Source organism: Vipera berus, assembly GCF_964194415.1.
Source record: "Vipera berus genome assembly, chromosome: 2".
Classification (NCBI taxonomy): domain Eukaryota; kingdom Metazoa; phylum Chordata; class Lepidosauria; order Squamata; family Viperidae; genus Vipera; species Vipera berus.
Window position 1 is genome coordinate 283,958,737 of NC_138203.1, and position 16,333 is coordinate 283,975,069.

General features: G+C 44.4%; 1 protein-coding gene across 1 annotated transcript; it reads right to left on the reverse strand.

Moving 5' to 3' along the window:
* Positions 1 to 1,341: 1,341 nt before the first annotated feature.
* On the reverse strand, positions 1,342 to 9,923 carry LOC308663038 (uncharacterized protein; the record flags this gene model as incomplete). The annotated part of the gene is made up of 5 exons (XM_081319180.1): positions 1,342 to 3,801; positions 4,311 to 4,437; positions 6,065 to 6,178; positions 8,128 to 8,241; positions 9,546 to 9,923. The coding sequence occupies 5 exons, from the start codon at positions 9,921 to 9,923 to the stop codon at positions 2,450 to 2,452; spliced, it is 2,085 nt and encodes a 694-aa protein (XP_081175306.1). The 3' UTR covers positions 1,342 to 2,449.
* Between the last annotated feature and the right edge of the window lie 6,410 nt (positions 9,924 to 16,333).

Consider the following 16,333-nt stretch of genomic DNA (forward strand, 5'->3'; position numbering starts at 1 on the left):
GTTACTGGGGGATAACCCCAGTGTTAACTCCAACCCTGTCCTAATCCCAACCCTGATCCCAACCCAACTCTAAACCCTAACCCCAACCCTAATTTATTCCTAGTCCTATAAAATCCAATAAAATTCTTCTAGAAAAGCAGCAACTGCACTGAGGCAGTCCTTTAGTGTGAGAATATTTGGAAGGACGGAAAGGTTGCATACCACTTTACAGACTAAAAGAATTTTGTTTCAGACAGGGATGCTATTAAATTTACTTACATGGCAACATCACTTTGCAAAGCCCAGGATAGTTAAAAGCAACAGCCTGTTGTTGGGGAAGGCATGTCACACAATAAAGCACGGTGTATAGATTTGTTAATGCTGTGTTGTGCTGTCTCCACTGCTTGGAAAGTAAAAAACCCTCATGAATAAGATTACAAATCAAACAAAATATTTTTGCATATACTATGCAATAAGCTTCTTTCCCATCTGCATTAGATGATGAGTACCTTAGGGAACACCTGCTGCCGGCGTCAACTTCCCTCCGCCCTGTGCGTTCCCACAGAGAGGGACTCCTCAGGGTGCCACCGGTCAGAGAATGTAGATTGGTGGCCCCCAGGGGGAGATCTTTCTCTGTGGGCGCCCCGGAGCTATGGAACCAGTTACCGGTTGAGCTCCGGACGGCGCCCGATCTCCGCTCCTTTCGCCGCGATCTGAAAACCTACCTGTTCGAACAAGCCGGCCTGGCCTGAGGGGGGATTGGTGGGGGTTTTTTATTATCATTTTATTGGGGTTTTTATTAATGTATCAACTGTTTTTATGGGCATGTATTTAATTATCTTTTAATTTTTGTAACTCTTGTTTTATTCTTGCCCTGTACACCGCCCTGAGTCCTTCGGGAGAAGGGCGGTATAGAAATATTAATAAATTAAATTAAATTAAATTAAATGAGTGATTTGACTGTCTGAATGAAGCTCATTGCATAGATTTATATGATTTCTTCTGTGGACATATTTTGATTTATGTTGTCCTTTCCAAGAAAAGCCCTTTTCACACTCCGTGCATGTATGTAGATTTTCCCCAGTCTGGATTCTTTCATGAGACAATGTCTTGTAACTGTTAAAGCTTTTACCATACTAAAAGTCTTTATATAATCTCTCTCCTGTGTGCATCCTGTGATCGGAAATAATATCACTACTCTCAACTTAATCTCTTTCCACATTTATAATTATATGGTTTTTCAATTGTGTGGATCTTCTGATAGCAAATAAGATTACAGTTTGAACTTGTTCTGAACCAGCCCTCTTCTGGCCTTGTAATAAGGCAAACCCCTATTCAGAAAGAAGAGACTGGAGAGCGTCCAAGGCTAAAAGGCATCTGCCAAGATTTATTACGCAGTTAACAAAAACACTAGAGCTTGTCTTCTCAAGCGGAAAAGTTGCTTTCAGCAACCAGCCCCTCCCAAAACACTCCTTTTATAGAGAGCTCAGGGCGTGGTCTCCCTGTGCCTCCTCCCGAGGAGTCCCGCAGCCTTTGTTTGTTCCTGCTCGACTGCCTCCTGCGCCGGGCGTCCTTGAACAGGGCCAGCTGTGGGTCATCTTCCTCCGCACTCTCGGGCTCACGCAGCTGAGAAGAGGTCCCCGGCTGAGGGCTCTGCAAAGCCTCCAAACCATCATCAGCCGGTTCGTTTCCCTCCTCCCCCTCATCTGAGTCATCCGATACATCGGAGCCGGCTGTCGGACCCACAGGCTGGCCCTGAGTCACAACAGAACTGAAGCCCTTTCCACATTCTATATGTTTAGTCTTTTCCCAGTATGGATCCTCTTATGACAAATAAATTATCAGTTGTGATGAGCTTTTTCCACACTCTGCATTTATATGGTCTTTCACCCATGTGCATCTTTTGATAGAAAGTAAGGTGCTGAGTGCCGCGTAACAAAGTGAGCACTTGTTACTTGTCCCAGCTTCTGCCAACCTAGCAGTTCGAAAGCACGTAAAAATGCAAGTAGAAAAATAGGGACCACTACAGTGGGTAGGTAACAGCGTTCCATGTGCCTTTGGAGTCTAGTCATACTGGCCACATGACCACGGAGACGTCCTCGGACAAGCACTGGCTCTTCAGCTTTGAAACGGAGATGAACACCGGCCCCTAGTCGAAAACGACTAGCACGCATGTGCGGGGGAACCTTTACCTTTACCTCTAAGGTGCCAGTAGTCAATAAAACTCCATGCATTTATATGGTCCCTCTCCTGTGTGGATCCTTTTTTGAGAATTAAGTTTCCCTTTCCGAGTGAAGCTTTTTCCATACTCCAACCATCTGTGTGGAATCTTTGATGTCGAATAAAATCTCTGTTGACAATAAGGCTGTTTCCACATTCCAAGCATTTATATGGTTTCTCCGTTGGGTGGATCCTTTGATGGGAAATAATACCACTACTCTCAGTGAATATGTTTCCATAGTCTTCGCAACTATATAGTTTTTAATGTGTGGATCCGCTGATGGCGAGTCAGATTAGAGTATCTTCTGAAGGCTGTTCCACATTCTGTGCATTTATATGGTCTCTCTCCTGTATGGATTGTCTGATGAATTTTAAGTTGGCTTTTCTGAACAAAGCTCTTTCCACATTCTGTACATTGAAATGGTTTCTCTCCTGTATGGATTCTTTCATGACTAATAAGACTACTTTTCCGAGTAAATGCTTTCCCACATTGTATACATTTATAAGGTTTCTCCCCAGTGTGGATCTTCTTATGAAAATTAAGTCGTCCTTTCTGAGCAAAGCACTTTCCACATTCTGTGCATTTATGTGGTTTTTCCCCTGTATGGATTTTTTCATGTTTAGTAAGATATTGTTTCTGAGCAAACTGCTTTCCACATTCCATGCATTTATACGGTCTCTCCCCAGTGTGGATCCTCTTATGATCAATAAGTTCTGAGTTCCAACGAAATTTGTTTCCACACTCCATGCATTTATGCGGTTTCCCTCCCGTGTGCATCCTTAGGTGGCGAGTAAGGTCTTTGTAGAAGAAAAAGGTCTTTCCACACTCCATGCATTTATATGGTCTGTCCCCAGTGTGGATCACATTATGACGAATAAGACCTGAGTTCCAAGAAAAGCTTTTTTCACACTCCAGGCATTTAAATGGTTTTTCTCCTATGTGAATCCTTTTATGAGTATTAAGGTCTTCTTTCCAAGTAAAGCTCTTTCCGCACTGCAGGTATTTATGCATTTTATCCCTTGTGTGGCCCCTTTGATGTCGAGTAAGGTGACTGTTGTCAAAAAAACTATTTCCACATTCCAGGCAATTATATGGTCTCTCCCCTGTATGGATCCTTTGATGGGAAATAATATCACTACTCTCAATGAATGTCTTTCCACACTCCTTGCAATTATATGGTTTTTCACTTGTGTGGATCTGCTGATGGTGACTCAGATTACAGTTTGTACTGAAGGCTTTTCCACATTCTGTGCATTTATAAGGTCTCTCCCCTGTGTGGATCCATTCATGAAAAGTAAGTTGCCCTTTCCAAGTAAAAATCTTTCCACACTCCTTGCAACTATATGATTTTTTAGTTGTGTGGATCCGCTGATGGCGATGAAGATTAGAGTTTCTACTGAAGCTCTTTCCACATTTCATGCATATTTTCATCTCTTTGTTTAGACTGAAATCCCTCTCATATTTTACATACTTTTGTTGTTTGTGCTTCCTAGGCAGCATTTTAGGTAAAGCAAAAGAGAAAGAATGGCTCTTTGAAGACACTGCCATTTGCAGTTTAAATAGTCTAAGCTGGTTGTCGTTCTCATTCTCTAGCCCATCACCTGTTTGGAACAAAAAAACAACAAACCCACCAGAAATTCTCATTAGAATTGGTATGCAAGGGATTTTTCACCCTGAGCCAGATTAAGGCTTTGCTGTTGATAGGTCAATCTGCTCAGGCATTTCCATGGAGCATCTAAAGCCTTTCACAAAGCTATGGTGAGCATATCTGCCAAGGCCTTTGCTGTGTTCTGGCTCTGATGACAACCCTGGATAAAATTCCCCATGAAGTGCCTCGGCTGGTTTGTCATCCGGGGTTGACAGTTAAAGGAAATGAAGGGGACGTGTACAGGGCTCTTTGCACCCATAGCTCTCCACTGGATATTAGCTACATATTGGTACTATACATCGTGATCCTAATTTTCTTGAGATTAGGAAAAGTTTTACACGTGATGGCCAAGTAGAGTTCTGACCACATTATGCAACTGAAAGCATGTATATCTTCCCCGTTTAACTCCCACTTAAAACACCTTTCCTAATCAATGGAACCCAGAACAAAGGGGGTCCTTACCCAGAGCGTCCATATTCTTAGAAACCTCCAGCATGACTTCACTGCACAAAGCCTTCTGGTCACAATCCAGCAGTGCCCACTCCTCCTCTGTGAAGTCCACAGCTACCTCCTCAAAGAGATCAGTGTCCTAGAAAGAAAAATAAAAACTTTCCCATAAGACAGTCCTCTGCTGTTTTCTTTCTTACTTCTTACTTCCAAAACAGAAAACAAGGCTCTGGAAGAGTCCAAATGGACATTTTCTTATGGGGTAGACATCCACCTTCACCTGCTCCATGCTGCTGTCTTAAAGGCACAAAACATGGCTTAGATGCATCCAAGTTATAGAATGGTCTACTTGGGGAGCCCCCTCCCCTGGCCTAGAATAACTGCAAAGGAATAATGGCAAAGCACCTGAAGGCAGGATAAGAAGCAATGGATAGAAACTAATCAATGAGAGAAGAAACATAGAACTAAGGATAAATTTCCTGATAGAACAATTAATCGGTGGAACAATTTGCCTCCCGAAGCTGTGAATACTCCAACACTGGGAATTTTTAAGAAGAAATTGGACAATCATTTGTCTGAAATGGTGTAGGGCAGTGATGGCGAAACCTTTAGAGACCAAGTGCCCAAACTGCAACCCAAAACCCACTTATTTATTGCTGGGTGCCAGGTGGGTGTGGCCTACTGGGTGGGTGTGGCTGTGGTGGTCATGGAAGATTGGGTGGGTGTGGCCAAGGTGGATGTGGTCACCTCAATGTCGCTCAGGACACCTGTGGGGGGTGGGCAGAGTTGGGGGAGATCCAGGGGGTCTCTGGTAGGTGTGGTAGGTAGGAGGTTCATCCTGCGGGATAAGGCGAGGTAGTGAGGGGGTGCCATTGCCATGGGGCAAGTCAAGAACCGGGGTGGCTGCTGCCTGACACCATTAGCCACAGAGAGGCCAGCAAGTGCATGGGGGCCGACGGTGTCCATCAGTAGCCACAGCCTGCTGGCCCCTCGACTGGCGCACTCTGGGGCTCCGCAGCCCATCGCCAGCAGTTCAAAGAAGCCGCCTCCAAGATGGATGGTTGGCTGACAGCTGAGGAAGCGATGCACTGGGTCATGCCTGGGGAAAAAGAGAACATGTGAGGCCAGGAGGGACGGGGTGGGGTGGGAAACCAGCCATGCTGGGATGCATCTGGCCACGTGTGACCTCGGCAAGTTAGCAGATGGCTGGTTGAAGGACAGTTACCACCTCCGAGGTATGGCACAGGTGCCCACAGAGAGGGCTCTGAGTGCCACCTCTGGCACCCATGCCACAGCTTTGCCACCACTGGTGTAGGATTTCTGCCTGAGCAGGGGTTAGACTAGAAAACCTCCAAGATCCCTCCATTCCATTCCATTCCATTCCTGTAAGGACTCTGACAATTCCATTCTATTCTCTCACCAAGATGATTTTGTGCAGAGGAATCCCCTCTGACCTTTTCTCACAGAATCAGCATAATACAAATTTCTTAGAAAAGAGGACATACCTACCAGGAATTTTTTACCTGGCCTATTTAAAAATGTTGTAAATGACCCTGGAAATATCAAGTCACTTGACAACAGTCTTACCATTAAAACTGCTTAGCTTTGACCTTGCTATCAGAAATTTGTCTATCCTATAATTTATTTTTAAGTGCATATATTGGTCTATTTGTACAGTGGGCATTGTTTTACTTCACGTGTTGCATTTGGTTTTTAAAGTAGCTCATGAGCAGAAGGACTTTAATCTTTTCACAAGAACTTAAACTTACCTGGCAAGGTGGCCCCAGTTTGATGTTATTGAAAGGAAGCTCTTCAGAATAAAAGGATGGATCTCTTCTTCCCTGGAGCACTGTTGAGATCTCTCCCATGAATGGCTCCTCCAACTGAAAGAATAGCCTGTATTTATGATCCACTTTTTTAGGCCCGGGATATTTGCAGGACCGTCTGCTGCCAGGAATGACCTCCCATCGCCCGGTGCGCTCACACAGGGAGGGCCTCCTCAGGGTGCCGTCGGCTAGACAATGTCGGCTGGCGACCCCCAAGGGGAGGGCCTTCTCTGTGGGAGCGCCGGCCCTGTGGAATCAACTTCCCCTTGAGCTCCGGATGGCCCCGGATCTCCGGTCCTTTCGTCGCGGCCTTAAAACATTTCTCTTCCATCAGGCTGACCTGGACTGACGATAGGGATTTTTAAATAGAATATTTTTTAATATTTTATCATTTTATGATTGGGGCTTGTTAGTTTAATCTTTTTTAACATTTGTATTATTGTGCTTTATTGTTGTTAGCCGCCCTGAGTCCTTCGGGAGATAGGGTGGCATATAAGTCCCAAAAATAAATAAATAAATAAATTAAATTAATTAAATAAATAAAGTCAACCATGTTAGTTCACTTGCCTTACTTTTTTCTCTCCAACTGTACTTTTCAAACTCAAGTCAATATAAGGAAACTTGAGAACCCCTGCTCTGTGGGTGGCTGTTATTTGATAATCGCCTGACACTTTTGTCAAATACTTTATTTCTTCTTTCATATTTCCTCTTTTCCTTCTGATCAGGAGATGCTTCTTTAGCCCTTTACCTGACCATTATGGCCTTTTCATTTTATGTGTGTATTTATGCCTGTACTATCTTTTCCTCTTTTTTCTTTAGATTTGGGGGCCTTTATCTCCTGAGAAAGACAGGATCAATATCCCCTTCCTTTGGAGTGGCTTCTCTGTGCTTCTTGCAGTGAGGAAACCACAAACTTGGCAGTTCAGGGGAAGACTATGAAGTGAACACCAAGATGCTTGTGAAAGTAAAATGCATCTCCTAAAAATATTGTGACACTCATTAAAAGCAATTTGGATACTTCATTCTTTCTCATGTCAAATTCCCAGTCTGGCTTAACTTAGTGATAAATGTTTTAAGATAATTTTGAATATATAGAACAGAAAAAATGAACCAGGGAGAATCTTTGCTGCAATGGAATGCAAACTTTTGGCAGATTTGCACAATAAACCAGTTTTGCAAAATGATTCTGAACGATATACAATTTTAATGAATGATATACTCTCCATATCAAAGCACAGGAACATGCAAACTGCAATAATATCCCTAGGTGGACTAAAATAATGATATGCCATAAATTGGGACTAGATCACACTAGAATTAGTAACTGTAATGAAAATCATGACAGGAACTTCCATAACCAAAAACTGCCCACGGACAGACCATTCCCTAAACTGCTTTTTACAATAATATTCTGTGCCATGATTGATAAAAACTGACAGGCCACAATCTGACCGTGCAGGTTCATATAGTCCTTAAGGGTGGGAAGGCCCTCTCTATGTCCTCCATGCTGATGTTTTAAAGGCACAAAACATGACTTAGATGCATCCAAGTTGCAGAATGGTATTCCTTGGGGACCTCCCTCCCCTGGCCTTGAATAACTCACCAAAATCATTTTGGGCAGGGGAATCTCCTGGCCGCATCTCTCTGGCCCAGTAAAATACACATTTCTTAGAAAACAGGAGAGATCTATTAAGAATTCTTTACCTGGCCTATTTCAAATTGTTCACAAACCTGGAAATATCAAGTTATTTCACCAACAGTCTTATCATTAAAACTTGTCAGCTTTGATGTAGAGGTTTTTATATGAGAAATTTGCCCATCCTGTAATTTATTCTTAAGTGGATATACTGGCCTATTTCTGAAGCAATTTTTGTACAATTGGTTTTGTTTCACTTCATGGCTTTTATTTTTCATGTGCTTTTCCAAAGTCTTTTCAAAAATATTAAGATTAAATTGTTCCAACTTATACATTTCCTAATTACATTTCCACTTTCAAATGAACTTACCTGGCAAGGTGGCCCCAGTGTGATGTTATTGAAAGAAAGCTCTTCAGAATAAAAGGATGGATCTCCTCTTCCCTGGAGCACTGTTGAGATCTCTCCCATGAATGGCTCCTGCAACTTAAATAGCCTGTATTTATGATCCACTTTCAAATAATGTCAACCTTGTTAGTTCACTTGCCTTACCTTTTTCTCTCCAATTGTACTTTTCAAACTCAAGTCAGCATAAGAGAACTTGAGAAATCCTGTTCTGTGGGTGGCTGTTAGTTCTTGATTATTGCCTGACACTTTTGTGAACCACAATACTTGTAAATAATAATAGTAATAATCAGACAATCTTTTTGGTTATGTTAGTTGGGAAAATCATGTAGGCTTGGAATCTGTATCTCTATTTAGTTTTGCTGAAATGAAGCAATGTAAAAAATGGTAACTATATTCAAAGCATAATTTGCTAAATTATTTTACTAAATATCACTGCTTTTTAAGACCAATGTGCTCACTCCATCCAAATACTGTGAAGCTATGCTTTTGCCTCATAACATCAAACATATGTTTTGAAATATGCAACCTAAATACTACTTGGTCCAGCTAAAAACAATTTTCATCTTTTATTTCATAACTACGTATAATCCTCTGTTCGTTCTTTGTACTAACTTGCATTGTGTGAAATACCTGTGTGTAATAATTCTTGTTTCCTGGTTCTAGCCAAAAATATTATCTAGAAGAAATATGTTTCCAACATCTGGTTTGCTTAATAGATCCAGTTCATGAGACAGAGTTCACTTATTTTAAGTTCATAGCTAATGGTACTGACCAAGATTTCTAAAAGGACCAGTTGATGATCCAAGTGAACTATAAACACATATTTTTGTGGATGGGGAAGAGCTATTAGTAGCTAGAGGAGCCCTCTTGGATTCAGGTTTGGGATCTGCTTCCCTGTTTTGGGAATCCTGACTGGAGGAAACAATCAGCCATTCAGCTTCAAGAAGCACAAGAACAACTAACCAGTGGAACAACCTGCCTCCAGAAGTGGTGAATGCTCCAACACTGGAAATTTTTAAGAAGAGACTGGACAGCCATTTTTCTGAAATGGTTTAGGGTTTCCTGCCTTAGCAGGGGGTTGGACTAGATGACCTCCAAGGTCCCTTCCAACTTATTATTATTATTATTATAAGAATGAATATAAGCTCTATCTTTATTGTAAGAGCACATTAATAAAATCAATTGAGATATCTTTTGCGTTATGGCCACATTATGTCCAGTCCATGAAAAACTATGTGGGAAGTTAAAAATGTAGGAATAATGTCCCACAAAGTTATTCCCACAGACTATATTACACCCTGCCAACACGTGTTCTCTGGATGCCTTTTCTTTCTGACTGTAAAGAAAACAGAGGCGTAAAAGAGGCTGAAATTCCCTCTCACCTGCCGGCCCTCTCCGGGGGGCTCCCGCGGGGCGGAGAAGGGCGGCGGGCCGAGTAGGAAGCCCTCGGCCAGGGCCACCGCCTGGGCGCAGCTCTCCGCCCCGCACTCCCGCAGCCAGCCCGCCAGTTCCGGGGGCAGCAGGGCCAGCAGCTGCTCCAGCACCACCCGGTCCAGCATCTCGGCTTTGCCGCTTCGCTCGGGCCGCAGCCACCCGCGGCACAGCCGGTGCAGGCGGCTGCAGAGTGCCCGGGGCCCCTCGTCCTCTCGGGGGCGGCAGCTGCGGAAGCGCCGGCGCTCGGCCTCGGAGCTGTGGGGCCCCTCGGGGAGGGTCGCGGGGGCTGCTGCTGTTGCCGCCCACGGAGACCCCGGAGCCTCCATTCGGCCTCTCGCTTCGGCGAAGCCCAAATGGGAGAAGCTCCCTCCGAAGCCGCCCTCCCTCCGCCCCTTTCCCGAGAAGGGGCGGAGCTCCGCCTCCTCAGAACTTCTGAGGGGGAGAGCAGCTGCAGGTCGCTCCCGCCAAAACTTCCCGCGCTCCGCTGTCCTCCCAGACACCGAGCTAGAGAGGGATGCTTCCTAGACGGGCAAAATTCTGTAATCCTTTGGTTTACTGCTCTCAGCTAGAGCGCCACGCCTAATGCAATTTACCAGCGTTCCTGTCCTCAGAAGCTACCGCGGGCTGGCAAAAGCTCTCTGCGCATGCCTTGTTCCATGCTGACCGTAAGAGGTCAGATAAGGTTTGAGCAGGCCAAACGCTTGGTAGGGGAATGAATGAGGGGCTGTGCAGAGTTAGGGGGCCAATACAGAGGGGACGATGGAAGTAGAGCGCAGCTGAAATGAGCCAAACGCCTGTGGGTGAATCCTGGTTTGATTGCTGCTTCTGGGCACCGGGATTTTTTTCTCCCGGAATCCTCTTGAAAATGTGGATGTGGACAGATGGAAAGTGGGGGGGGGGGGAGAGAGACTTGAGGAAGGACACCGCAAATGTGAGAAAAGGAAAGAGGTGGAGAGCAGGCATCCGTTCATCAAATTGATACATTATTAAATCAACATGGAAGCAATAAATTCTTTGGGGATTTCTTCGGGCCAGTTTATTGGACCGTTGTGTTGTCTGTATTGTATTGATGACACTCAATGAATCCCCCTTTTTCTATAGACTACAGTCTATCCCAGGGGTAGGCAACCTTGGCTCTTTTATGACTCGTGGACTTCTGGGAGCTGAAGAGTCATACAAAAGCCAAGGTTGCCTACCCCGATCTATCCCATGGGTCTTCAAACTTGGCCCTTTCCTTAGCCAGTGTGCCCGGCTGAGGAATTCTGGGAGTTGGAAGTCCACAAATCATAAAAGGGCCAAATTTGAAGACCCCTGCTTTCTACCCTGTATCTGTATAGTTTCTGTTTCTCTTCTGTTGAAGTCTTGACAAGTCACCTATTCTACTTGATCTTTTCTGGCTGGTTGATTTTTTTGAAAAGATCTGATTTCAAAAGGTTGCACTACTTGACACACACACACACACACACACACACACACACACAGAGAGAGAGAGAGAGAGAGAGAAGTGGGTTTATCCCCCTCCTAGGTGGACTCAAATATGGGGCTCTGCTGGCCATGATGACAGGATGAGATAGTGAAAAAAACAATACATGGAAGATTGTGGCAGAATTATAGGTCATGGGACTTTATTAATAAAGATCCAAGACTATCAACAGTATACTTTTCCAAAAATGTGTTGGGAAGCTCAAGTGGTGAGGAATAATTGCTTTGGCAACTGCTCAAAAAGAGGTTGTCTTTCTGGGTCTGATCTCACTCATCCTTCTCCTGGTCAGAAGATAACAAAGGGGAATGGGAAAATTTCTTTAGACAAATCTTAAGAGGAAAGAAAAGCGAGCACTATTGTGTGGGAATTAACATAATTCTGCATTTGATATTTCTATGCAATTTCTGTTTTATATAGTGTTTTTTAGTTAAATTAAGATGGAAGTCCAGGAAGCTACCAGTTCTCTGGTTGGAAAAGATAGTGAGATAGTGAGGGGCAAAAAGCAGGAAACTGAATGGCTTAATTCATATTTTGCATCTCGCTTTCCATAGCGTAGGGAGAGAGATGAAAAGCACAGGTCAAAACAGGCAACTGAAGACTTACCGTAGTTACTCTGAATGAATTCAAGTTTTGGGGACCAGAAGGATTATTCTGAAGCTCCTTCCATAGATTTATATGGTTTCTTCTGTGGACATGATTTTATGAGAATTATGGTGTCCTTTCTGAGTAAAGTTCTTTCCACACTCTGCGTTTATATATGATTTGTCATGTCTGGATCCTCTAATGATGAGTTAGATAAGAGGATTTTCCACTTTCTCCATTTAAAGTGGTTTCCTCCCTGGGTGGATCCTTTCATGACAACAAAGATGTTCTTTCCCAGTAAAATTATTTCCACACTCCATGCAGTATATACTATTTCCCAAGTGCATGGATTCTTTATTAGTAAATGTCTTTTAACTTTTAAAGCTTTATCCACACAGCATGCATTTATTTATATGCTCTGTTATGTGTGGATCTTTTTATAAGAATTAAGTTGTCCTTTCTCAGCAAAGCTTTTTCCACATTCTGTGCCTTTATATGGTCTCTCCCCTGTATGGATTCTTTCGTGATTAATAAGATGATGTTTCTGAGTAAATTTTTTTCCACTCCATGCACCTGTATGATCTCTCCCCAGTGTGGATTCTTTCATGACAAATAAGACCTCTCCTCCAATGAAAGTTTTTTCCACTCTTTGCTTTTATGTGGTCTCTCCCGTGTGCAGCCTTTTATGAGAATAAAGATGTCCTATCAGAGCAAAGCTCTTTCCACATTCTGTGCACTTATATGGTCTCTCCCCTTTGTGAATTCTTTCATGATCAGTAAGACATCCTTTATGAGCAAAACTTTTTCCATGCTCCAAGCATTTATATGGTGTGGATTATTTTATGAGAATTAATTAATTTATGAGAATTAAGATGTCCTTTCCAAGAAAAGCTCTTTTCCCTCTCCATCCACGTGTATGGTTTGTCCCAAGTGTGGATCCTTTTATGATGGATAAGTTCTGAATTCTGACTAAATCTTTTTCCACACTCCATGCATTTATATGATCTTTCCCCCCATATGTATCTTTTGGTGGAAAATAACTCTCCATTTGTCAATAAAGCTCTTTCCACACTCCATGCATTTACACATTCTCTCTCCTGTGTGGATGCTTTTATGAGAATTAAGTTTTCCTTTCTGTAAAGCTCTTTCCACACTCCAGCATTTATGCAGTTTATCCGCTTTGTGCATCCTTTGATATTGAGTAAGGTCGCTGCTATCAGAAAAGCTCTTTTCACATTCCAGGCATTAATATGGTCTGCCCCCTGGGTTGATACTTTGATGGGAAGTAACATCACTACATTTTATGAGAATTAGTGTCCTTCCCAAGTTTAGCTTTTCAACACTCCTTGCATGTGTATGATTTCTCCTGTGCAGATCCTTTAACGCAGGGCTTTTCAACCAGAGCCTTGGTGGAGCAGTGGGCTAATGCCTCCTTAAGTAACACCAGCTGCCTGCAATTAGTGCAGGTTCGCATCCCACCAGGCTCAAGGTTGACTCAGCCTTCCATCCTCCCGAGGTAGGTAAAATGAGGACCCAGATTGTTGGGGGCAATTAAGCTGACTTTGTAATAATGCCGCTTGGGGTGTGTGTGAAAGCCCTAATAAGCAGGCATATACATAGAATGAAGGCTACTGCTAAGCTTGTAAGCCGCCCTGAGTCTTCGGAGAAGGGCGGGATATAAATGGAATTTAAAAAATAAATAAAAAATACCACCTGTGGTACATTGGCACCTGGCAGGTGGTACGCTACCATCCTAGAAGTGGTAGCGGGAGGGGGAGAATGAGCTGAAGTGGTGGTAGCACCACACAAGCCTGAGCAAGAGACAGCTGGAGCTACAAGGCTATCAGGGCTGAGTGGAAACGCCAGGATCAGCGCTTCTTCAGGGCTGTCAGGGCTCAGCGGAAGCACCAGGATCAGCGCCAGGCTCCAGCTGGATGTCGGCGCTGATCCTGGCGCTTCTGAGCCCAGATTAGCTGGAATGTTGCAGCATCTCCAGGGTCTTGTGATTTACATTCAGATGCTTGGCAACTGATTCATATTTATGACGGTCACAGTGTCCCAGGATCATGTGAAGTACCAAAACCTGCTGCAAGTACCCAGCAGATGGTGTGAGGGAAATAAAAACCAAACACCACCCCACCCCTGCTGCCAATCCTCAACAGAAATTCTCACAACAATGAAAACCTCAGACAGGACGAAGAGCGCCACCAGGCGGGCAGGCAGGTGTCTTGCTTGGCTGTAGCTTGGGAGGCACGTTTTTCAGTGCCATTGTAACTTCAAACAGTCACTAAACAAACTGTTGTAAGTCAAGGACTACCTGTACTTCAGCACTTTTTCCTTTTTTTTTTTTTGGTCATCGCATTTTTGTCAGCTTGCTAGGTGACTGGTGGTACTCGGATGTTGCCATATCCTGAAAGTGGTACAATGGGTGAAAAGGTTGAAAAGCCCTGCTTTAATGGTGAGTCAGATAAGAGTTTCTACTAGAGCAAGGCTTTTCAACCTTTTCACCCACTGTACCACTTTTAGGATATGGCAACATCCGAGCACCACCAGTCACCTAGCAAGGTGTCAAAAATTGATGACACCCCCCCCCCCCAAAGGGAAAAAGTGATGTACAGGTAGTCCCCGACTTCCAACAGTTTGCTCAGTGACTGTTCAAAATTACAATGGCACTGAAAAAAGTGCCCCCCAAGCCACAGCCGAGCAAGACACCTGCCTGCCCGCCCGGCAGCTCTTCCTCCTGTCTGAGGTTTTCATTGTTGTGAGCATTTCTATTGAGGATTGGCAGCGTTTCAGCCTTCAACTACGGCTCCCAGTCCTCCAGCATTTGCAGAGAGAGACAGAGAGGCACTCTCTCTCTCTCCATGCCGGCTTGCCCCCTAGCAGGGCTCCTGATTGGCCCTGCGCCCGCTCCTCTCCCATCGCCCTTTGCAGGAAGTGAAGCGCCCGGGGAAGGAGCCGTGGAGGTGGGCGGCCGGCAGCGAGTTCCCTCCAAAGAGTTCCCTCCAGGCTCTGCCCCCACCCAACGCCTCCCTCTGCGCATCTCCGATAAGGAGCAAGGCCCCTTGCGTCTTCTGAGGCAGCCAAAGCCCACGTGGGAAAGAACGATCTTTATGGAAGCAAAATAAGCCCAATTTTGGGACTTTAAGGGCAACTGCAATGGAAGCGTGACTGTGTCTGATACCTCCCTATCTTGGACTTCAGAAAGCAGTTTTCCTAAACAGAGAGTGCCTGGTAGCGAGAGGAAATAATGGGGAAAGGAGACGAGGTGGGGTGGAAGAGTTGGACTCCTTGAAAGCACAATTGCTCGGAGAATGGAGGAGAAAAGAAGAAGTGACCCAAAAAATCTTAGGGAAGAACTGGGAAAACAAAAAGGTGACAAAAGAAGCCCAGAACTGTGAACTGCTGAGAATGAACCGAGGTTGGTGGAGGAATAAAAAGAACTTCTTCAAATATGATCAAGTTAAAAGAAAAAAAAACAAGGAAGGAAGGAAAGAAGAAAGGTAGGGACAGTGGGAGGGAAGGAAGAAAGGAAGGGAAGAAGAAAGGTAGGGATATTTGCCCTTCAGCGTATAAACAGTAACATGCCTATTGAAAAGTTTTGTTTCCCTCCTGCCCAATAGTAACCCATGGATTTCCACCCCCCACCCCCCACCCCCACACAGGCACCCTGCAACCTGAGGGAGGGAGGGACAAAGGAGGAGAAAAAGGAAGGAAAGGACAATGGGAGAGAGGAAGGAGGGCACCCACCCGTCCCACACCCCTCCACCAGAGACCCATGGATTCCCCCCACACAGGCACCCTGCAACCTGAGTGATGAGCTACCCGCCCCCCCAGCCATTGACTTCACTTGTCAAAAAGTTGCAAAAGGTGATCACATGACCCTGGGACACTGTGACCATCATAAGCATGAATCAGTTGCCAAGCATCCGAATGTAAATCACATGACCCTGGGGATGCTGCAGCAGTCATAAGTGTAAAAAATGGTCATAAGTCACTTTCAGTGCCATCGTAACTTCAAACGGTCACTAAGCAAATTGTTGTAAATCAAGGACTACCTGTATTTTATTATTTTTTCCTTTTTTTCGATCAAGTTTTTGACACTTTGCTGGGCGACTGGTGGTACTCGGACATTGCCTTATCCTAAAAGTGGTACAATGGGTGAAAAGGTTGAAAAGCCCTGCTCTTAGAGACGTGGATGTATTCCTGGGAGAGATGGAAGGGCCGGGTGAGACATGGATGGTGCTGCAAATCTTTATAAAAAGAGCCCAAGGCAGCCATATAGGGACTACGTTTATTTAGTATTAAATATGCAATCGGTTCATGCTGTGGGGATTCCTTCAGGCCACTTTTATTTGTCCTGTTGTCTGTATTACTGTGGTGGGACTCAATGAAGGACCCCCAAAGGTGATTTTTCAAGACAACCGGACTTTGATTTTCCTCTTCAGTTCTCAGCTTCTTGGATGAGAAGCGAAATGCCTTCAAGCAAAAACAAAATCTAGTGTTTTTTTGAAAAAAACTCCTTTGGGACAACCACGACCTGGATCAGGACTCCTCAACTCTTCCTCTCTGGGGGGGGGATGGCAAAAATTAAGCCTTTCGGAACCAGGCCAAAGAAGTGGCGGTAGAGAGTGCATGTGTATCTTGCACATCCCCACTTATGCAAGGAAC